The 23,915-nt window shown below is 33.9% G+C and overlaps 1 protein-coding gene and 1 pseudogene across 2 annotated transcripts in view; both read left to right on the forward strand.

The window, feature by feature from the left end:
• The window catches only part of LOC128234008 (extended synaptotagmin-2-like), a 36,699-nt gene extending 23,372 nt beyond the window's left edge, over positions 1-13,327 (forward strand). Inside the window, exons 15-23 of one of the 2 annotated variants that reach the window (XM_052947938.1) lie at positions 127-153; positions 2,448-2,606; positions 2,957-3,106; positions 3,603-3,791; positions 4,952-5,055; positions 5,243-5,344; positions 5,834-5,968; positions 9,049-9,204; positions 9,475-13,327. In XM_052947938.1, coding sequence (XP_052803898.1) covers positions 127-153; positions 2,448-2,606; positions 2,957-3,106; positions 3,603-3,791; positions 4,952-5,055; positions 5,243-5,344; positions 5,834-5,968; positions 9,049-9,204; positions 9,475-9,523 — 1,071 coding nt within the window. In that variant the 3' untranslated portion in view covers positions 9,524-13,327. The remainder of the gene's footprint in view (positions 1-126; positions 154-2,447; positions 2,607-2,956; positions 3,107-3,602; positions 3,792-4,951; positions 5,056-5,242; positions 5,345-5,833; positions 5,969-9,048; positions 9,205-9,474) is intronic. The other variant, XM_052947939.1, reaches the window with a different exon arrangement.
• A 3,661-nt stretch (positions 13,328-16,988) lies between these two features.
• LOC128235864 (xanthine dehydrogenase/oxidase-like) overlaps positions 16,989-23,915 on the forward strand; it is a 45,337-nt pseudogene continuing 38,410 nt past the window's right edge.

The following is a 23,915-nucleotide window of genomic DNA, read 5'->3' on the forward strand; positions in this document are numbered from 1 at the left end:
CTGATTAGCAGGATTCTAGTTATGATTTTTAGAAATTGTTTTCAGATTTGAGTTTCGTGTTATTGTTTATTTAACAATTTAAGTTTGATTTTACACTGAGTTTACCTTATGTATATTTTTCTTCAGCGTATTTCTCAGGACTCCTTTTATTCGGTATGATCGTGACCTCATTTGCCATTGCAGTTACTTCATTTGCATAAATTCAACTATCATTTTCATAATTACCATATTTGGAAAAACCTTACGGTCCCATAGTTTGTGGACAGTGCCCCTCAGGGCACATCCTAATTTTATAAGTAATTTATTTGCTAGACAAAATAACTGTCTATAATCCTCCTTAAATATTGTCATTTTTTGACAAGAAATTTCTTTATAAAATTATATTTCCCATGCTTATTAATGTATGCATAGAAATTTATTTTTCTCTGATAATATTTGTATTCTTTCATAATTTTACTCGAGTGTAAGTTTTTTCATGAATTGTTTTAGGAAAAGCATACATAAACCTCATAACATACATTTAACTGAGCTTATATATAAGATAATTAAAGTCATTTAAAATAAGTTAAAATAGCTAGTTCGAATTTACACTTTAGCCACTTTGATAATCTTTTAGTGAAAGCAATTAACATCAATTGCTTCTTTGAATAGTACTATAATAACCATTTAAAGAGATACACACTTAGTCTAGGTTTTCAAGTCAAACATGTCTGCTCTTTCCATAAAGCCATGCTTTGATGATTTTTTCTTTTATTATTCTCTGACAATTTTGAAGTGAATGGAAGAATGGCTTCTTTAACTTCTTGGCATTTTTAATTCAAACTGTAAATTTCTTATAAAGTATGGTCTGTCATCAACATTACTGTTTGTTTTGGAGTAAAACAACTAATTAGTACTAATGTAACTTGCTGTGAAAGTTTTACTGCTGTGTTAATGAGTGTACTATTTGTGTTATTACAAATTAAGATCTATAGATAAGACAGAGGTAATTGTTAGATTCTCATTCCTGCTCTTTTTTCAAATCCCCCTATAATTTTAATGACTCGAATAAAAATGTTGAGCTGGTGTCTATATTTGCATATCGGTGTGATACTGTCTGGGAACTAAATTAATTTCATTCATACAAGCAGGCGTCAAAAAAAGGTGAATTGTTACTATGGTGTTTGTTGTTCGCCTAGAAACGTATGTTTATGGAATAAGACGGAGCATGAACACATATTTAATGGTGAAACAGGCAACGAAGAAAGAAAAAGAAGTTACCCCCCATTTAAAAAAAATTAATTGGATGAAAATCTAGCAATTAATCTATATTGGCCTTATGTCATACATAATAAGAAGCAAGGTTATACATCCATCCTGTATAGTCCCACAATATCTACCAACACATTTCTGTCTTCAAACCTGGATGATTTCGAAGTCACCTATTTGAATGCTGAATCATTGGGCGTCTTTGGGTGCTTGTTACTTAGAATAGAGTCTGGTCAAACTCAGTAGTGTGGTAACTTGCTCTAACACTGGGAATAGGAAATAGGATTGTATGCATTGTCATAACGAGACACGTGATACAAACAGGCAGTCGTACCTCAATGAAGATGTTCCATGATTCGAGAAGATGTCCTATATTGCATCTTCAATAGAAGCATTACCGATAAATGTATGGAAAAGATATTTTTACTTTAAAGTTTTATAAAAGTTTTAAACATGTTACAATGTGGTGTAATAATCATAAATTAAAGCCACACAATCACATGATACTGAAGCTCACTTTAAGCATCTAGACAAAACAATATGTCTTGGGTGACGTCCTGAAATGTGAAACAACTTTATAGTGGTACGACCATGTTGCTACGACTGCTCCTGTACTTCAAAATGTTGACATGAGAACAATATTCTTGATTGATGTTCTAGTTGTTTGGGTGCTCAGGCAATCTGGTTTTTAACACAAACTATCAGAAGCAGCATAGCCCCCAGGGACGCCTGTTCAATATAATGCATTTTATTCTTGCGAATTCAACTTTTCTGCTAGTTGCCTTTCCATTTCTTGTGTAAGACTATCGAATGTTTAAGGAAAGAAGCAGGTTGATTATGCAAACTATAATTGAACTCCATACATTATTTTAAAGATATCTATATCATAGTCTCAGCATGGCTGTTATATTGTCAGTCATTGCTTAGTTTAATAATAAGCCTTGATCATGTATAGAACTGGTTAATGTTGTATCGATTATGTGGTATCCGCATGTGATTGATAAAAAATAAACGTATATATCCAAGTAGATATAACATACAACAATGATATCAATGCATTTTGTAAATAACTACTTGCACTAAACAGCTACTTGTGTGTCAAATCCAAATGCCACAGTCTCAATATAAAATGATACATGAAGGTAATGTTTATATAAGTATGTAGACTTAATCTGACTTTGTTATATTCAATCTTACAGAGAACAAAGAAGATGGCCGAGCCATCCCCCTATGTAACAATCAATGTTGGCCAGAAGACGGAAACCAGTAACATTGTTAACGACTCGACCGAGCCCCGCTGGGAACAAGGTTTTCGGTTCCTTGTGCACGACCCTAACTTCCAAACTGTGGATCTGAAGGTAAAGATGACTGTGAACATGGCTACAATGTATTACAATGGGCTGACTGTTCACAACATTTTTAAATTAACAACATGATAAATGCCATCTTTGTGATTATTTTAGAGGTTTGATGAAATGCTTGTATTTGTTAAAATAAAGTATGTACAGCTGAAACAGTTGTTTCAAATCTTTCAAATATTTAAAATAACACAGTTGTTAATGTTAACAGGTAAAGTAATGTAGCAACTAGAATTGAATAATTCAGATAAAACTTGTAAGATCTATATTAAGGTATCATTTTAAAGTTATTGCAAATTTGATTTTCATAGACAAATATCATGTAAATGCTTGCATTCTGGATCATTCAGGTGTTTGACAAGAAGTCAGACAAGTCTCTAGGTGAGTTGTCATTTCCTCTGAAGAATCTCCTGACTGCCCCAGATCTTGAAGTGGACCGCTTCTTTCCCCTCAAGAAGGCCGAGGGCAACAGCGAAATCTCCGTCAGATTTGCTCTACGGGTAAGAAATAACATTCTCATCTTTTGTGTATATGTAACTAGTATCAAAGCTTTTGACTAGATGTCAAAAATGAATATTTGTGCATTGTATAGGGACGTTTTTGTGTAATTAGCGATTTGTGTAATTAGCTATGTTAATAATCAATTTCATTCTCTTGATAAAAAATTGAATATTACATCGGTGGTCAATGATATAAATAGAATATTACATCGGTGGTCAATGATAAAAATAGAATATTACATGGGTGGTCAATGATATAAAAGAATATCACAGCAGTGGTCAATGATATAAATAGAACATCACTTTGATGGTCAGTGATATAAATAGAATATCAATCTATATGAAATATATTCAACTCGTTAAATAAACTCTGAGTTGCATGCCCATTTATGTAATATCCACTATGTATTAAGCTAATTAAAACTAAATATATTTTGCTATGATATTGTGATATTTCATCAGAGCAATGTAAAAAATAAATCTTACCTTCTTTCAGGTATTGACAACAGAGCAGAGCCCAGAATGGTCCCAGGAAACGGAGAATCTCATGTCCCCAACTGCTGACGCCCAGGAGACAAACGTTGACGAGGGAGTCACCCCAATCTCCAAACCCAAGGTGTCCCAAGTGAGCTCTGACCCTAACGCTGGGATCAAGCCCGCCACAGCACCGACTAATATTGGGCCGGTAAGGGTTAAATATTAATCCTTTGTCTGAAACTAATTTTCTGTTACAGACTGTTGTCCATTTTTCCTAAAAACAGATTAACATTGTTTCCAATTGAAAAGAAAAAAAAAACACACTGACAGTGGAGCTGTCAATGGTCAGACCCCAATATAAGGAAAATACCATAGTTTGTTCTTAGTCATTTCTTAATTCCATGCTCAACACATTTATCCCACATAACAGCATGGTGTAATGCAAAGAATTTAATGTTCTACTCTTCTACAGTTGAACACTATTAATCCGAAATCGTAGGGACCAAAAAGGTTATTTCGGAATAACAATTTTTTCGGATTGACATTTTTCAGAAAATGACAGCGTTCGCGAATTATAGATGACGTGAAATACTAAGTCGTGAAGATTCCAATGTCAGTTACACATTACCAATACGATACATTCGGTTTGAGTGATCTTTTGTATACAAAAATATTTGTTGATTTATTGTTTAATCAATGATAAATAATGCGTTATTATACTTCTTTATCAAAACAACATAAAACATTTAAAACAAAATGACAGCACATGTATGCATTCGGAAACATAGCACAGTTTATAAAAAGCATCTTCAAATACTACTGAAATACTACTGAAATTACATGTTGTTTACTTAGTATCATTCAATTTATTTTTTAAAGAATGATGTGATGTCTCGCTGCACTCTGTTGATTCCGTTGATGTGTTTCTTAGTCACGTATCCATCCAGTTTGTTTATAAATTACGGTGATAAGCATCATTCATCGATATTCTGGAGAAATATCATTAAGGAGTAAACATGATCCTGAGAATAAAAACCTAAAAATAGCAAGTTGCTCTAGATTTATGCAGTAAATGACCTTCTATAGATATCATATAATAACTTTCATTTAAAAAATATTTTCCAAATACCAATGTAAATAAAGCTTTAAACCATCAGAATGTATTGCCTTTCTTAACACCATCTATAAGATAAAAATATGTTTCACAGTTGCGACAAGACTTAAGTATTTTCCGGATATTGGGGTCAGATGATTGTTCCAGCCCCCGGGCCTCGAGAGGGGGACAATAGTTGGGCACAGGAACAAATCCAGTCAAATGTTCAGTCATACACCGACACACTTGAAAATTAGCATCAAACTATGTTCCAGATTGTCTCTGAGAAGAGTGGGAATGTCAAGGGGCAGATAATTCCCCCAGCCAAGTCCCCGGGCCCCGCGAGGGAGTCAGAAGTAAGACAGAGGAACACATCCACGTAAGTATTGACATCTTTTTGTTTTAAGGGGTAAGTTTTTGAACAACATCCTGAAGCTATAGGAAAAATTAAAGTTGATAATGCAAATTAGGTGTTATTTTTCTTACAGTTCCTACATCCTTAGGACGAAAAAATAAATAAATTCTTAAACGAATGCAGAAAATGTTGTATGGATTTTGCTTTACAGGAGTGGAAGTCTACAGGGTTCCCATGGTGTTGGCAGGATACAACTGACACTGCGATACAGTATGCAGAGAGGGAAACTCATGGTGGTCGTCCATAAGTGCACGTAAGTCGGAGGGGGGAACTCGAGTGCGAGTGCTGGTAAGATAGGGGGGGGGGGGACTAATGGTAGTCATATGTGTACCTAAGACATAGGAGTTAACTCATGGTGGTTGTCAACAAGTGCACGTAAGTCAGAGTGGGAAACTCGAGTGCTGGTAAGATAGAGGGGGGGGACTTATGGTAGTCATATGTGTACCTAAGACATAGGAGTTAACTCATGGTGGTTGTCAACAAGTGCACATAAGTCAGAGTGGGAAACTCGAGTGCTGGTAAGATAGAGGGGGGGGGGGTGACTTATGGTAGTCATATGTGTACGTAAGACATTTAACTCATGGTGGGGGTATACTCAAAAGCATGTTAGTCATATTTCATGGGTCCTTAACAATGCCATATTAATCTAATAAACCTCTAAGGATTGTTCGCTAATATAAACAAGTACATATGCCTTTAAACATTTATTAACACTTCATAAACACAACCTTTATTCTTTCAGTGGCTTGCTGGCATGTGACAAGGATAACTTCTCCGACCCATATGTGAAGATGTACCTTCTCCCTGACAAGTCAAGCAGCAGTAAACGCAAAACCAAGGTCGTCAACAATAACCTAAACCCGACCTTCGATGAGACGTAAGTGTTGGTTAGGTTGACTTGTTAATGATACATTATTATCCCCCGCCTATGAAATAGGGAGGGGGATATTGAAATGGCGTTGTCCGTCCGTCCTTCCATCCATCTCTCCGTCCGTCCGTCCGTCACCTGCGTTTTCTCAGTAACTAGCCGGTAGAATTTCATGAAACTTAAAATAAATATGAACCACTATACTGGAATGATGCCCGTCCAAAAAAAAATTTGATTGGACAATTGTCCTTGGAGTTATTGCCCTTGATTTTTTGAAAAATGCACATTCACAGCCATTTCTCAGTCACTAGCTGGCAGAATTTCATGAAACTTAAAATAAATATGAATTACTATACTGGGATGATGCCTGTTCATTTTTTTTTGGATTGGTCAATTGTACTTGGAGTTATTGCCCTTGATTTTTTGAAAAAAACTCATTTACAGCCATTTCTCAGTAACTAGTTGGTAGAAATTCTTGAAACTTGAAATAAATATGAACCAACATACTGCGATGATGCCTGTTTATTTATATTTTGGATTGTGTAATTTCTATATGAGTTATTTGCCCTTGATTTATTAAAAGATCCATGTTTGCAGCCTTTTCTATGCAACTAGCTGGTAGAATTTCATGACACTTGGAATAAATAAGAACCAACATACTGTGATGATGCCTGTCTATTTTTCTTTTGGATTGGTCAATTTTCCTTAGAGTTATTGTCCTTGATTTATTAAAAATCATTGTTTGCAGCCGTTTCTCAGTAACTAGCTGCTAGAATTTAATGAAACTTGAATGTTATATGAAGCAACATCCTGCAATGAACTTCTTCGGTGAATTTCTACGGCTGCATTTTTATCTCAACTTTTGAGTACTATTTTGCAATGATTGATGTTTCCGAGTAAGCAGTTTCGGAAAAGACAGTTTTATTTAATCATCCCTCTGATTTATTTCGTTAAATTTTTTTATCATAAAGTAGTCCCGGTCGATGGGTTCGACTCCCAGCGATGGGAACATTATACATGTGCAATTTTGAGCATTGTCAGTATGTTCACCAGGGAAGCAGTTCATCTTCACTTTGCAAATATAACCCAGTGAAAAAGTGAATCAAATAACATTTAGACAATTTATTTTTGGCAAATGTTTTAAACAAAACTTTCAAAATGCATACATTTTGTAGTAATAAAATATGATATTATTGCACAAACTATTTTAAAATAGACTGTGTAATAATATCAAATTGTATTACAATTAAGTGTACATGACAACTTTTATAAAATAAATAGTTGGCTAGACATGGTAAGAATCATAACTAGACTATAAAATCTGACTAGCATCAAACAGCTGTTACAATATGAACGTGGCAAGAATCTCCACAAAACATATATAAATCAATATTTTGAATGATAAATGACTAGAATCTATGACTAAACCATTTAACTCTTAGAGCGCTGTCAGAATTGTACAGGTCTATGGCACCAGTGTATAACCATGGTCTACGCATTTCACTGCTTGGACACTAATACTTGAACCTTAACTACAGTGTAGACCCTGATATCTTTTTTTTCGGAAGTAAACAAAAACATTCAACGTTCCTATTGCCAATATTGCAACATTGTATTTTTCATAAATGGCATAACCATAACTGTTATACAATACTGTTTTGTTATAGAACTTAACTGTAACACTGACAACGATTTACGCAGTTCTCCTTTTACTTTCATTAAAATTGACAGGAAGTTAGCTTGCACCTGTTTCCCGCGATTTTTAGACCATGTGCTACGAAAAATGTTTATTTTTTCATTTAACTCATTAAAAATGTATAAGAATGTTTTTTAAATTAACCGGAGATAAATATAAAAAACAACTTAGAATAAATGAACAAAATATATCTTAGCTTTGTTGTTTTTCAACACCATCGCACTTGGCGAAAAAGCGGAAGGTATCCGTTAATTTGCATAATGGGCGGAATTAATATTACGTCATCGAGTTTGAGTGCTGCTAATTAACACGGTTACCGATCAGATTCCAGATCGATAATCACTTGTTACTTCGGGTGTTAATTGCTCTTGCGGGTTAAACAAACATTCAGATCATGCATTGAGGCTCCTTTCAGATGATACCGACTCTCACACCGAAATTCTCCCGGGTCAAAACTGATGCATACTACAAATGTATGATGCGTCAATTTCGGGTCATTTACGATTTTTGTGCGTCAAAACCCGGGAGCTCGGTCAATTGAAAGCCCTGCAGTTTAATGTCACAGTCAATAAGCTTTTTGCCATTGTTTTATACTTGTCAAACCGGAAACGTTCGTAACTATGCGACGAGTTCGGACACGACTACATTATTTAAATTATCTTTGTCATCACAGGCCAAAGATCGCTAAAAATCTGACTTTTCGAATTTTGGGGCATAAAGAAATTGCGGTCAGCGGCTAAAATTTACGGTCCGTCGGGTTACAGGAAACAGACATATTTTTTTTTAGGCCTTAGTTAAAAATGATATACAAATCTAATGTCCCATAAAGCACCAACACAATTGCTCCTACACTCATGAAACTAAATAGGAATGTTAGTTAACATGGGCTGTTGCGAACCTGCCTGTTCTTTACATTCCCTTGTTAATTCCACAACCTGACATTTAGCCATTCCTGTATCATAAGCGGCGTCTGGAGTAAACATCATTTTGATAGCACAAGATTCGCTATATGCTTGTCTTGTTTTTGTTTAAATAAGTTGAGGTATGGTCATAGCTATGGTGTCATCATTAACCTTGGCACACATTGCACAAGACACATGTATAGCAAGGCATGAAACTCTGCCTTTAATAATTATGGAGTTATACCCTTTTTTTTTTTAAAATAGCGACGTTGGCGTTTCCTCCACAGCATTCTTGTTAAAATTATAAATTGAAATAAAGATTATACTAGAGGGTATATTTCTCCCCAGGTCAGAGTATGACATAACCCTGTAGGAGATGGTCGAGAAACAGCTGGAACCAGAGGAGCACAGCACAGTAAACAGCTCGAACCAGAGGAGCACAGCACAGTAATATTCATATGTCCCTAAATTTGTGTGTTATTTTCTGCCAGGTTTGAGTATAGCATAACCACGCAGGAGATGAAGGAGAAACAACTGGAGGTTACTGTGAAGAACGATACATCTCTCTTCTCCTCTAGCCAGAAAGAACTAGGGGTTGTCATCATCAATCTTGCTAACATGGATGTCGTCAAGGCCACAACTGAATGGTAGGTTCCGGTGTAATGTAGTTCTAACTCACTACGTTTGTTTTCGACTCTTTTTCCTGCATAGCAGTTGTATGGCTTGAAATTCTGAAATTAATCAGCCATTATACCATATGATTAGAGAGATAATAAACTAAAGAAAATGACTTAAGTTAGGAAATGACTTAAGATGTTTTATGAATACTGGCCCTGGTAATTTATGAATTCACTTTTGTGTGGAGATACAGTCAATACAGTGCATTGCTTCCATGATGTTTTGTCTTTATTTTCCAGGTATGACCTGTGTCCAGAAGAAATGACCAAGAAAGAAACAGACATATAGAACACTATTGACTGTTACAGATACAATTTGTATAGAGATGTGCACATACTATTTAGCATGTATTTTACAGATACAATTTGTATAGAGATATGCACATACTATTTAGCATGTATTTTACAGATACAATTTGTATAGAGATATGCACATACTATTTAGCATGTATTTTACAGATACAATTTGTATAGAGATGTGCACATACTATTTAGCATGTATTATAACTCTATGCACTTATGTATCTAAAATGAGGTCCATCTTTACTTCATGAAGTATATTACCTTTTAAAACTCGCTGCGAAATATTGATGTGCTGCTTTTAAATAAAATAAATATTGTGGTCACGATTCATGGTGTATCTGCAAAGTGCAATTTAGGTAGCTTCTTTTGTTTTTCTGGAAGTTTATTCATTGTTTTCTGATGGAATATTGATGATTTCTTTTAAAGGTATTTGTTAAATGCAATTTTAAACTATAAGCTTAACTCAAATTTGCTACGCTTGCCATATGAATATTACAGTTATCGCTTGTTAGGTCAAACTTGGCAAGTTTAATTAATGAAGATACTTTTCTGAGTACCGGTAGTAGATTTCAAGCCTCTGTGTATATAGTAGAAGTGCAAACCACAATGTATTTAGTGCAAACCTCCATGCATTTAGTTAAAGTAGGACCTTCCATCTACAATGCTGACAACCTCGAAATATTTAGTAGTATGAGATTGTGTTTATCTAAAGTTCGGAAAGACAATGTTAAAAATGAAAGTTATATATGAAAGAACAATTATTTCAGACCAGTTTAGTTCAATTTTACACGCGTGCTTGTATATATGTGTATGCAACTTGGGACTTATAATTATAGTGTTAGTTGGAAATATCTCTGGCATTTTATTAATTGACATGTCATTTTTTACTTTGTGGATGTTCCAGTTTAAGATCTTCAGTAACATACACATGTTTATTGCTGAAGAATTACTAAACTATAGAAAGTTGATATTGGTACCTTGAATGTGTGGTAATGGGATATAATTCAATATATTGAAGAATTTTTAAAGACAGTGTATTTTTCCTGAATGCTTGTTTTTCGATAAGAATTTATTTTTTCTACCTATTGTGTATAAATTTGAGGAGAAAGTAAGCCAAACGTGGCATTTAGATTTACTGTAAGGCCTAAAAAAAATATACATTTGGTTCGGGTTACCCGACCCTACTTACGGAATAGGCGCCCTACCGTTTTTATAGTCAATTTGAAAAAAAAAAATAAAAAAATATTTCGTTTTTTTTTAATTGCTTTTCAATATTTAGTTTAACCTTAAATGCTTATACAGAAGATAACTTTAACACCATTCTCCAATGATGAAAACGATATTCTTATATAAAGCCTAAAAAAAAAAAAAAAAAAAAAGCCTACCTACCCTACCTATTTTTTAAAAGGATGTAACCCTAACAAAACATTTTTTTTTTTTTAGGCCTAATAATATATAAGATAGAACTTTTAAGCTTATAGAAGTGATAGATATACTGTAGTTCTGTTTATGTTCAATGAGACTTGAAAATACTCTTCTCTGTCATATTTTTATACCCAACTTTGTGTTTTATACCAGCGTTACCTGTTGACAGGTAATTGTTTGCTTTGTGATATTTTTGTTTTGTTTGGAGCAGATTTTAATTAGCAATTATTATGTCTAATACATATCAAACCATTAGTATACTGAACAGAACAGATAAGATAGTTTTTTACCAGGTACATCATAACCGCATATATGAGCACAAACATGGTGTATAACCGTGTAAGACTAAATTAATAGAAATATATGCGCAAATTTGGGGCATATTGTGATATGAATACAATTATTAGAGACTTTTATACTCCATAGGAATAAAAGTTTATGAAGCTGTGATGTTATAAGAATTGATCATTATTTAAATAACAGGAATATTGAAATACTGGTATTAAAAAAGCCATATATGTTATTTAACATAAATTTACAGACAAATTTGAGGTCATAGTAAAAAAGGAACACACATGCATTTCTATGCATATTTGAAGTCGTATAATAATAATAATATTAAAATATCTGAGTCTGTATTTAAACACTGTAAATATACGAATATAATGAACTGAAATATCAATTATTTTTTATACTTGTTCAGAAAAGCTAATGTGATAAAATGAGCCTGTTTTCATGACAACTGATATCATCGAAATAAATTTTGTTGATTTATGGAGAGAATAAGAAATTTTTTTTTTTTAAATATGAAATAATTGTTATGGTTTGTTTTTGTTTAGCGAACAAACTAAAACCACTTTTTGTTTTTTGGTGCTGTTTATTGATAAATAATGGACGATTTAGTTTTATTATGAAATATGTTTATTATTTTTTACTTTGAAACTTTTTGGTTTAACTTTATTTTTTATTTGACATTTTTTAATTAAATGATTTTTTTGTTAATTTCGTATGGTCTGATATTGTTTGCATGCAACATTTTCTTGATTATATCCTTGTTTTTGTCATATTGACTTGTAGATATATGCTCGTATGCTGATTCCAAATGTATACCTCTTTTTTCTTTCATATGTAAATTAAAGCTGCACTCTCACAGATTGAACGTTTTGACAACAATTTTATTTTTTGTCTTTGAACGAGTCAATTTATGCGAGAATGCATGGAAACCAGTGATAAAAGACTGCTGATAAATAATCAGATTGCAGATTTTCATATTTAAGTTAAAAAAATGCTGTTGTATGCACTTTTCTAAAATGGTTAGTAACGCTTTTAGCCATAAAACATAATTTTCAAACAGAATTGTGAAAATCTGTGATCTGATCTTTTCTCAGCAGTCTTATATCACTGGTTTGCAGATGTTTACGCAAAAAATAGCTTATTCCAAGACAAAACAATAAAAAAAGTTGTCAAAACAGTAAATCTGTGAGAGAGCAGCTTTAAGGTGGTTTTCATTACATATATTTTAGTTTAGGGAAGGGTTAGTTCTGAAACAGATAAATGTAGATTGTCAAATGCCTTTGATGTTAGATTTAGGTTATGTATGTGTATGTACATGCTTTTTTTTAATTTCTCAGCATATAAATAAATACTCCTATAAATTATCTTTATAATATGTATACTCATTTATATTTTTTGTCAAATGATATTGTTCGGAAAGAAACTCTAGAAAGAAATACTACCTTTAAAGATTTAAGATTTGTTCTATAAAATGATTATGTTCTTTTATGGTCAAGATCTTAAACAGGTTGAAAAATTTGTTTACATTATGGGGTGCAAAATAGCTTCATCGGAATAAATAATTTAATATATATTCCATGAATGAATAATTCCATAAGTATTTCTTATGCAATTGTATATTCTTGATTATCACCCTCAGCGAAACTAATTAACACAGTATAAATATTTTAAATGCAAAAATTGTGCAATTTTCTTAATTGAAATCGAATGTGAAATAAGGAATCAGTTTATTATCAATAACAGACATCTTTGAATGATTGAGCTTAAACTACACTTGAACTTAGGGAAATAGACTGATTGACCAACTGCACAGCTTAATATTACCCTTTCAACTTCATTTGCATACATTTATAAAAAAAAAAATATGAGCACGTTAACCTTGTTTGTAGAATATATTATACTTTTGACAACGACAAATAATCTTGTAATTGATACTCAGACTTTATAACCCCAATCATTTTTCACCTGGATTGTTCGATAGAAAATAGGCAATATTGCAATATTGTTTTCACTGTGCATTCATGTATAATATTTACTACTATACTTTATTACTTAATAAAATGCAAAAACATTTTGACTTACTATTAATATTTTTTTAGATCAAGAATGTTGCCAATGGTTGCGGATGGTGTGTGAAGTTTTTCAGTCAATAAACTGCTGTTTCACAGTCAATAAACCGTGGTTTCTTTGACAATAAACAAACGCAGTTTCTCTGTCAAAAAAGCGCAGTTTCTTAGTCAAACATCAATTTTTCAGTCAATAAACAAACGCAGTTTCTTAGTAAAAAACGCGGCTTCTCAGTCAAACTTCAATTTCTCAGTCAATGAACTACAGTTTCTCAGTCAAAAAACGCAGTTTCGCAGTCAAACTTAAATTTCTCAGTCAATAAACAATCGCAATTTCTCAGTCAAACAACGCAGTTTCTCAGTCAATCTTCAATTTCTCAGTCAATAAACAAACGCAGTTTCTCTGTCAAAAAAACGCAGTTTCTCAGTCAAACTTCAATTTCACAGTCAATAAAGAAACGCAGTTTCTCAGTCAAACTTCAGTTTCTCAGTCAATAAACAAACGTAGTTTCTCTGTCAAAGTTCAATTTCTCAGTCAAGAAAGAAACGCAGTTTCTCTGTCAAAAAAGGCAGCTTCTCATTCGAACTTCAATTTCTCAATCAATAAACAAACACAGTTTATCAGTCAAAAAACGCAGCTTCTCAGTCAAACTTCATTTTCTCAGTCAGTAAACAAACGCAGTTTCTCGGCCAAACTTCAATTTCTCAGTCAATAAACAAACGCAGCTTCTCAGTCAAACTTCATTTTCTAAGTCAGTAAACAAACGCAGTTTCTCAGTCAAACTTCAATTTCTCAGTCAATAAACAAACGCAGTTTCTCAGTCAAACTTCAATTTCTCAGTCAATAAACAAACGCAGCTTCTCAGTCAAACTTCATTTTCTCAGTCAATAAACAAACGCAGTTTCTCAGTCAAACCTCATTTTCACAGTCAATAGACAAACGCAGTTTCTCCGTCAAAAAAACGCAGTTTCTCAGTCAAACTTCAGTTTCTCAGTCAATAAAGAAACGCAGTTTCTCAGTCAAACTTCAGTTTCTCAGTCAATAAACAAACGTAGTTTCTCTGTCAAAGTTCAATTTCTCAGTCAAGAAAGAAACTCAGTTTCTCAGTAAAAAAACTCAGCTTCTCAGTCAAACTTCATTTTCTCAGTCAATAAACAAACGCAGTTTCTCAGTCAAACTCCAATTTCTCAGTCAATAAACAAACGCAGTTTCTCGGCCAAACTTCAATTTCTCAGTCAATAAACAAACGCAGCTTCTCAGTCAAACTTCGTTTTCTCAGTCAGTAAACAAACGCAGTTTCTCAGTCAAACTTCAATTTCTCAGTCAATAAACAAACGCAGTTTCTCGGCCAAACTTCAATTTCTCAGTCAATAAACAAACGCAGCTTCTCAGTCAAACTTCATTTTCTCAGTTAATAAACAAACGCAGTTTCTCAGTCAAACTTCATTTTCTGTCAATAAACAAACGCAGTTTCTCGGCCAAACTTCAATTTCTCAGTCAATAAACAAACGCAGCTTCTCAGTCAAACTTCATTTTCTCAGTCAATAAACAAACGCAGTTTCTCAGTCAAACTTCATTTTTTCAGTCAATAAACAAACGCAGTTTCTCGGTCAAACTTCAATTTCTCAGTCAATAAAGAAACGCAATTTCTCTGTCAAAAAACGCAGTTTCTCGGTCAGACTTCAATTTCTCAGTCAATAAACAAACGCAGTTTCTCTGTCAAACTTCAATTTCTCAGTCATTAATTAAACAAACGCAGTTTCTTAGTCAAAAACCCATTTTTTCAGTCAAACTGCAGTTTATCAGTCAACAAAATACAACCACAGTTTCTAGGTCAATAAACAAACAGTTTCTCAGCCAATGCTGCAGTTAGAAACTCTCTCCGTCAATAATCAACAGCTTCGCAGTCAATAAACTGCGTAATCACAACAAAATATATGGAAAGTCATAACTCAGTATACTGCTTACTGATTTTCTTTTATTCAAACACGATAAAACTAACTAAAAAATGTATACATGTAATATCATTGGTAATAAGGACATATTTTATAGAGTTACACCTTTTTGTGCAAAATATGCTCTTTTTACGTTAATGTTTATTAACAACACATTCAGATCTCACTCCATTTCCTCCAAATCGTCAGATGGATGGATTCATGCGGCAGGATTTGCGATAACTAGTATATCTCATGTCACCTATGGAATTTAAATACGCTAAGTAGTAATAACATCACAACGTGGCCAAGCCATAATTACACCCAACGGATGTGTGTAGACCTATTTTTTTTTACATTTTTGTTTACAGGAAACTTAAGTCTTTATATACCAAAATTCGTAGAGACTGCTGGCGTATGATTGTTTGATCTAGCAAGTGCGTACGAAGTTAGCTACATTGTTTACCCAAAACATTCAGAGCTCAATATAGAAGACCCCAGAAGAAGACGAAAGGAATGTTTGAAAACATAGAACAAAACTAAGAACTAAGGGTGATATAGGGTGACTTAAGACTCAAAATGAACAATCCTTCACTTATGCTTTTTTTTTCTAAAAAAAATACTTTTTTAAAATGCAGCACACTTTATATGAAGGATTATTGTTTGTTCGAGTGTTAAAAAAATCAGAACAAAACATCACCATCCAAAGCTTACGTCCATATAAAAAGAACAATCTCGTGGCCCAATCCCTTTGCATGTTCATTTCATATGACATAGGTAATTTTGTACATTGCACTGTCTCTGTCTCTTTGTTGTTTTCTTCATCATATAGTGTGTAAATATATCGCCATGCAATGAATATGTTTCAATCAAACACCATTTTATTTACTAAAGGAGTTTTCCTAACAAATTATAAATATTACTGTGTATTACTATTTTGGCAACAAATATATTTTATAAAAAAATATATAATGAAAACACGGACCTATAAACCAGTTTATAGGTCTATAGGTCCGTGATAAAAATAATCCTCTCTCCTTCGTTTCTTTACAAGAAGAGCCATATAGACAAAACATTAATTTTCCTTAGCCAAAATTTCGCTGCTCATACGCCAATATCGATCTTACAATGGACCAAAAACAAACCTTCATTAATCTCGTGTTAATACGCGAATTGTCCGGATCCTCCTAAACTGACTAGTGTCTGCGTAGACATACTTATATGTTATATATAGTAATATCCCTTCATCAAATCTCTAAGTTCCATGAGCTCGATCAACAGCAAGATCTGGACTGGAGTTATGACCCAGGAATTATAAGAACAGCTTGTGTAACAGCCAGATCAAAATAATTTCATTGGAGTAATTGTCCTTGATTTGTCATACTTTGACCATTTTTACTTTGGACTCGATCAAGAAAATTACTTGAACTACTTGATATTTGTCATCAAATGATGTGGTAGTTGTGAGTCTGTAAACTTGTACCAGATGGCTTAAATTAGTACAAAATTATCGCCCATTCAGTTATAAATTGTTAGGGTTTTATTTTCTCGTGCAGCAATCCCATTTTTTTTGTAAAAGGTTATAATATAATTTTTATATAACAATATTTTCTTTTACTTTTCACAGAAAAGGTGCAGACGACAAAGACTGATTAATTTAGTGGTTGTTAACCCTTTTTTCATTTTGATTACGGAAAATGCCGAGTCTCGTTAGCCGAGTTCCTACGAAAGTTGATAGATAGGTTGCATTCATTTTGGAATCCATATTTTTTTTCTTGCAAAGATTTCTTCACTTAAGCGGAATAAACCATTGATGTTAATGCATTAGATGAAAACATATATTTGGAAGATCGTTGAAACATAAAAATTAGAAGATGACAAAGACAGATTCGCTAGTTTTCTTTGTAAATGGAAAGAAGGTATGTACACGTACTGTATGTTAATTTTCAATTACCGGTCATGTAATAAGGCCAAACAAATTTAATTGTTTGATTCCGATTTAAACGTGCGCTTTTTTGTATGGATTAAGTAAACCTGGGAGGAAAATGCATACGGTATGGGGTTTGAGCCCACGACCGCTGACTAGCATGTTGCTCTAGACACCGAGCTGATCATTTTGGCTGGTTCTTATGCACCAGTCAATTGTAACCATGGCTCCTCCAGGTCCAGGGAACAGCGGGGACTTTGACTTTCGGTCCAGGCAACCCCCGCTAAAATCCCCGGCCTGTGGAGATGAACCGATGGTAAAATCCCCGCCAAATGCCCCCGCACCCACTGGACCTTAGAAAAGGCCCATTTCCCTCTCTATTTTGCACAAAGACAAAATGACCGCATTCACTCGGCACTGTGGGGCCACCTGAAAGGTAAAAACAAGGCCCATTTCCCTGACCAACCCCTGTATACCTCCGGACCAGGGTGGTCTGTGGTTACAATTGACTGGTGCATTACCCTTAGTGTAAAATCATAGACATGTTATGCGGGATTCTTCTAATCCCTAAGGATTTGCCGTATCAAAAGTCATAAAAAATCTGTCAACGTACAATTATTTGGACTTGTTATATAGATATTTTACAGAAATATATTAAGTGTGTCTTTCTGAAGCAAAAAAAATCTGAAAACTTGTACCTGATCTGCCAACTAAATGTAATTGATAGTAAGATAAAATGTCAGATAGCACCTTTCGAAAATTAATGTTTTATGGCTTAAACCGTTACTAACCGTTACTAGCGGTTGAAGAAAAAATGCATAAAACATCAGTTTTTGAACTTAAATATGAAAATCTGCGATCTATTTTTTGTCAGAAGTCTTATATAACTGGTTTCCATGGGTTTTCGCAAAAAAATTGCTCGTTCAAAGACAAAAAAAAAAAGTTGTCAAAACGTTCAATCTGTGAGAGTGCAGCTTTAAGAGTTGAACATTGAAATACAAGTCTAACAGGTGCGCTGGATTTATGGTGAATTGCGGCCAAGATTTAAGTTATAGCCCGCTTTAATTGTGAAAAACATTATATGCTTGTGAGGACATAATTTAGTGCTTGTTAACAGAAAAACGCAAGTAGGGGAACAAAAGCATACAAACAGAAATTGAAAGTTGCTCTATTGTCGAGTATTCTGCACACACAAAATGTTGCAAGCACCCCAAATATCAACACACATTTTCCAATTTTAACTTGCATTTTGTGACTGCAAAGATAGAGCTCTGTATGCATTATTTATTTTTTTAACAATGGTTATGCTTTCAGATAATAGAAAAGGACCCGGACACTGAAGCCAATCTACTGCAGTACTTGAGAAGAAAACATATCCTTTTTCCACTTATAGAAGATACATTCCAGGGCTTTTTCTGATCATATTGGGAAAAAGACTCTAGACAAAGTGGGAAATATTGCGTCGTAAAATTTACAGATTGGAGAAGAAATTTCAGGCCTTTTTTTATAAATTTGGGATAAAGTACTTGCAAAAATTATATATATATTATTTTAAGTTATGTAATTATTAGCAATATTGGAAATAAAAATAATCAACAAAACCTTCATTTTGGGCAACACTTCTCTGTAAAATTAGTGTATATAACTAAGAATGTCACCCAAAAGCACTGATCAGTGCATTTATCATTGTAAATGAATAATTGTTCCTAATGAATTGTTCTGGCGCTAAAACCACCACCAAGGGGCAGTTGTGAAGCAAGGCTTTTGGTGACAGCGATGTTACTCATTTGGGACTTTTTGCTTGAAATTGGGAAAAAATATTTTGCATTGGGAATGGTTCAGATTTAATGACCATTAAATGTGCAGAAAAAGGCCTGCATTCTTGTGTCACCTTCGAAGAATGACTGTGAGACAGAATGATATATAGGGATTACTTTAACTTATCTTTTAGACATTGCTGTGTTTCCCTGTAACGCAACAACTCTCAACTAGTAAACTCCTTGTTAAAAAGCATAGTATTATTTTAACTGAAATTCAGTTTTAGATTTCAAAAACACATAAAAACATTTGATGTTGAATTTTTATTTTTTTATTTTGAATATCTTCAGATGTCCTAACAATCTCACTGTATTCATCTTTGAGAGAGTGACAAGGAGTATTGATGCTATCTCCTAACAATACACTTCCTTACTGAGAAAATGCTAATGAGCATTTCCCCATGAATTAAACACCAGGGATATATTCTATCACACTGTCTCCAATAGCTATTGTCATTTGACCTTGACCCCAGTCAGTGCTGTTGCCGGGGACCAAGGAAGGGTGTGGTCATGGAGGGTGTGGTTCATGTACGGTCATGTTGTCACGGAGACAGCCAGGGACAAGGGATGTGGTGTATCCTTCATATATTTGATGATTTTAAGGGTTTAAAATTAATATTCTTGTGCGCCCATGCAGTATGAACACTTGAATTCATTTTTCAAGTGCATGAATCATGTCAGCACTTATTTGGAAATTTTCACAATAGCACTCTAGCATGTTTTTCTGCATTAACGCATGAAAATATTATTAAATCCTTTCCGTTTTTCTGTGTCAGTTTTAATTGTACAGGTGCAAAATGACTCCAGTTTAAATAAGGGACATATCAATTATCTGCCCATTAACTCTTGCGGAATAGCCGGCCAATATTTGAAAAGTGGCCAAATGACTACGGTATGTGCTTGTCCTGTCAGATTACAGCAATGAAATAAACAATGACATCATACCTCTGAGCAGTAATGCAAAATGAATGTCAATCATTCATCATAGAAAACATATCTAAGGCAAATATAAGTAAATGAATGGCAATATGGTGTAAAATGAGGCTGTGAAGACAGCAGTTTAGAATAAGCTGAGAATTCTAAGCTGATAGCTGAAGTCAATTTCATTGGTATGTTTGAAGTATGTTTTGAGAGGCCATAAGAAAGCATCCTGATTTGATCTTCTTGTATATATATGTGTGGATAAAATTGAATACTTACATGTTTGAAGTCATAATACTCTTTCAACTTATTTACATAAGTAATTCGTGCAGACAAATGTTTTCTCTTCAAGAGAAAACATTTGTCTGCACAAATTACTCATGTAAATAAGTTGAAAGAGTATTATGCGCTTTCCTGTGGTATGTTACTTAGTATGGAAAATATTGTGGTTGCATCTTGCCCTACATTTAAGCTGCACCCTCAAGGATTGTCAGTTTTGACACTTTTCTTTTTTTTGTCTCAGACTCAGCTGATTTGGGCATTATGCTTTCAATTTAGTCATATCAGATCATCACATTAGATCAGAGAGATCAATATTTTGGTAAACTTCCGAAAATATCCTTTTTCTTAAAGCGTTAGTAACCCTTTTAGTCATAAAACATCAATTTTCTAACGTAAATATGATAAACTGTGAATGCAGCTTTAAATGACTTTTCTAACAAATTGAAATAAAAAAAAGTGTTATGTGTTTAGTGCATTATATTTTGAAACTCTGCTATGATAATTGTTTGGAATGACCATGTATTTAATTTAATGACAATGGTACTGTGAAAGACGTATGCCATCAAACGGTAATGTTTCCTTAGCTTGAATTATAGACACTACACCGTAAATGCATGCCTGTTTCCCTTGTGCGGGGTCCAGGGACTAGCTGTTACCACAGTCGAGGGGGTGGGGACCCCAAATACGGGCCTACATGATATACAGGTACATGTATTATACAGTCAGAACGAGTTGAAAATATTCACCACTTAGGATGGTGAATTTTTGTTCCTTGTCATTTCAAGATCATACAAATGAGTCAAAGGTCACCTTTAAATTACCAAAATTTATTTGCAAAAATATAAACTACGGTACATCGAGAGAATCTTTTATGCAGAACTTGTATTCTATTCATGTTGAAATCAAGGTCAAGGTCAAGTTTACTCTACAGAATACAGTTATTATTCAATAACAAGTTACCCTCCGAATTGTTAATGTATATTGTTAAGATAAATTATAATACATATGAAATATATATTCAGGTTATCTCTATTTCAGAAACGCTTGATAGAGTCACATGGTCTACAGTGCGGGTTTTGCACGCCTGGATTTGTTATGTCAGCGTTCTGTTTGCTCAGAAACAACCCATGTCCATCACGGGAGGATGTTGAGAGGGCGTTGGAAGGTGGGTGGAGTATTGTTACTTTGTGTTTCCCAATCATTCTAATAGTTATATTTATCTATGGTAGGAATTTACAGAATTTATTCAAAACATAACGATTACTTTGTCGTTGTTCCTCTAAGCACAGTGGTGAACATCACTCTCTTCTCAACGAGTTCTACCTGGTTGTATATTGGTCTATGTATGTTTCACTAGTGGTCACCAAGCTGGACAATTGAATAGTTGGCTTTCTCCAAGTACTCCAGCTGAAATGATCTTAGTGCCATAGTTTCAGTAGTTTGCTATATGTTTGAGAGAACTTTGAGAATTGAACTAAAAATTGAAGAAAAAGTTGAGTTAGTTTAACTTTATATATTTTACAATGATTTTGAAGAAAGTTATATTACCGGTAACTTATAATAAGTCACGCTCATTTGTACAATGTTGCACGAGAATGTGGTCTTGTGTTGAGGTGGAAACCGGAGAACCTGGGGATAACCCACTTGTCCGGCTTGGTGACAACAAACCCAACTTGCATGCATCCAGAAGGTTGAGTTGAGTTTAGGTTTCTGAATTGATCACGCATACAATTTTATGTGTGTTAGTTGTGAATGTAGGATCTTTGAAGAGTTGCCATTGAATACAAAAAAAGGAAAGTAAACAAGGTTCATAGAATGTTGTCACCTTTATTGAAGATTTTATTCATTTTTCAGTAAAAGTAATTAACGTTAAATAAGTAGGATGAAATGATGTCAATGTCAAGTTATATTACACTTAAAAGTGTAATAAGAGGAAATAATGTTCTGGTTGTATTACTCTCAAAACTCAAAACAGGGAACGTCATGTGATGATATGATCTTCCTTTGTTTTCAGGTAACTTGTGTAGATGTACAGGTTACAGACCCATATTGGATGCTTTAGCCCCATTTACACAGGTAGTTTGAAGAAACATGTTTTATACGATCGTAAAAAGATCAAAGTGGGAAAAACATTCATAACCTTAACCAGTGTGATTGTCATCTTTGATTGTGCCTTTAATATATGTTGCCAGTGTGTTTGATCAAAATCTTTAATGGCTGGAAATTGCTCAAGACAGGAAATATGCTGTATTTAATCATAAAATAATTATTTATTTACTGCTGATTAATACTTTCATAATTTTTACTCTGGTTGAAATAAATATAACTTTTGCTCTGATTGGTTGATCCATCTGGAGGTATTTTCGTTTAAAACTTTGCACGGTTCAAGTCATGAGTCATTGTTAGTTGTGGCATAAGTGGTTGACTTTTTTAAAAAGAGGATAACAAATATAGATGATACTTAATGATCAGTTCTTAGTTCATAATTAAAACTTTAAATAGACATTAATCTGAAAGTTCACTTTTTTACAGGAAGTTTGTGGAATGGGGGAAGATTGTTGCAAAAACAAGAAATCTGATGCAACTGTAAGTCATTTCTACAATGTCTTGTTTTGGAGATAGCAGTTGAGATATTGTCGTAGCTTTGATGTCGTTGGCCATAACTCAAAAATCTTGCAAGTTCTTTACAGGGAAAATGGTACAACAAAGGCCTTCACTTTGCTTAAAAAATTGTTTCTTATATTTGAAGCTACAGCAATAAAATTTGGACCATGTGTACAGTTTTAAAAACAAATATAAACGTGCAGTGGGCTTATCTTCTTGCAAAAAATAAATTATGTCAAGAACTGTCTAAATATTTCAACCAAAATGTTTTAATATGATATACTGAACGTAGGTTGAATAAAGTCAGAAAATTTCTGCTGAAATCAAATTGAAAAATTGCTGTTGTTGTGATTGTAAATATCTTCAACAAATAAGTCTTTACTTTCCTCTGCCCACTCCAGGCTTTAACAGGACTGTCCCTATTTTTGTCCCCTTAAAGTTTAAATGAATGAGTTTATAAAGATCTGTACCCGCCGATTGACTGCATTATGGCTTGACCCAGCCTTGTCTCCAATAACAACTGAAAATGTAATTAAATGCCAAAAAGGAAGTCAGTTATAGTGACGGCAATTCCCAGTCAGATTGAAACCATACCCTAAGATAATTTTTAAGTTTTAAATATAGTCACAACAAATAAAATCAACTCAACATGTTGTCCAAAACATGTTTTATTGTATCTAATTTCTCCTCTCTAGACACAAGTTGAAGGCACCCAGCCTGCCACAGGTCTAGATAAGACCCAGGTCCCCATCTTCCCACCCCAACTGCTCACCTCCATGGGGCTCGAGGGCAGTGTGACCTTTCCGGGGTCAAAGTGGGTGTGGCATGCCCCAGTCACGCTGGGAGAGATGATAGAGTTGAAGAACCAGCACCTGCAGGCCCCTGTTATTATGGGAAACACTACTGCAGGTAAACTAACAGACAAACTTGCAGAAATCAGTTGTTTCACATGGTACAGTCTGTGAGAAATGTTATTTTGAAGGACAGACTATTTGTGCCACTTAAGAATAGGAGTCTGATTTGGAGCTCTTCTGGTGCTCTTAGGTCATAACACTTCACCCAGTCTAAAACTATTAAAAGAATCTGGCTGTGCTGTCTAAATTAATA

The sequence above is a fragment of the Mya arenaria genome, chromosome 5 (assembly GCF_026914265.1).
Source record: "Mya arenaria isolate MELC-2E11 chromosome 5, ASM2691426v1".
NCBI classification, from domain to species: Eukaryota; Metazoa; Mollusca; class Bivalvia; order Myida; family Myidae; genus Mya; species Mya arenaria.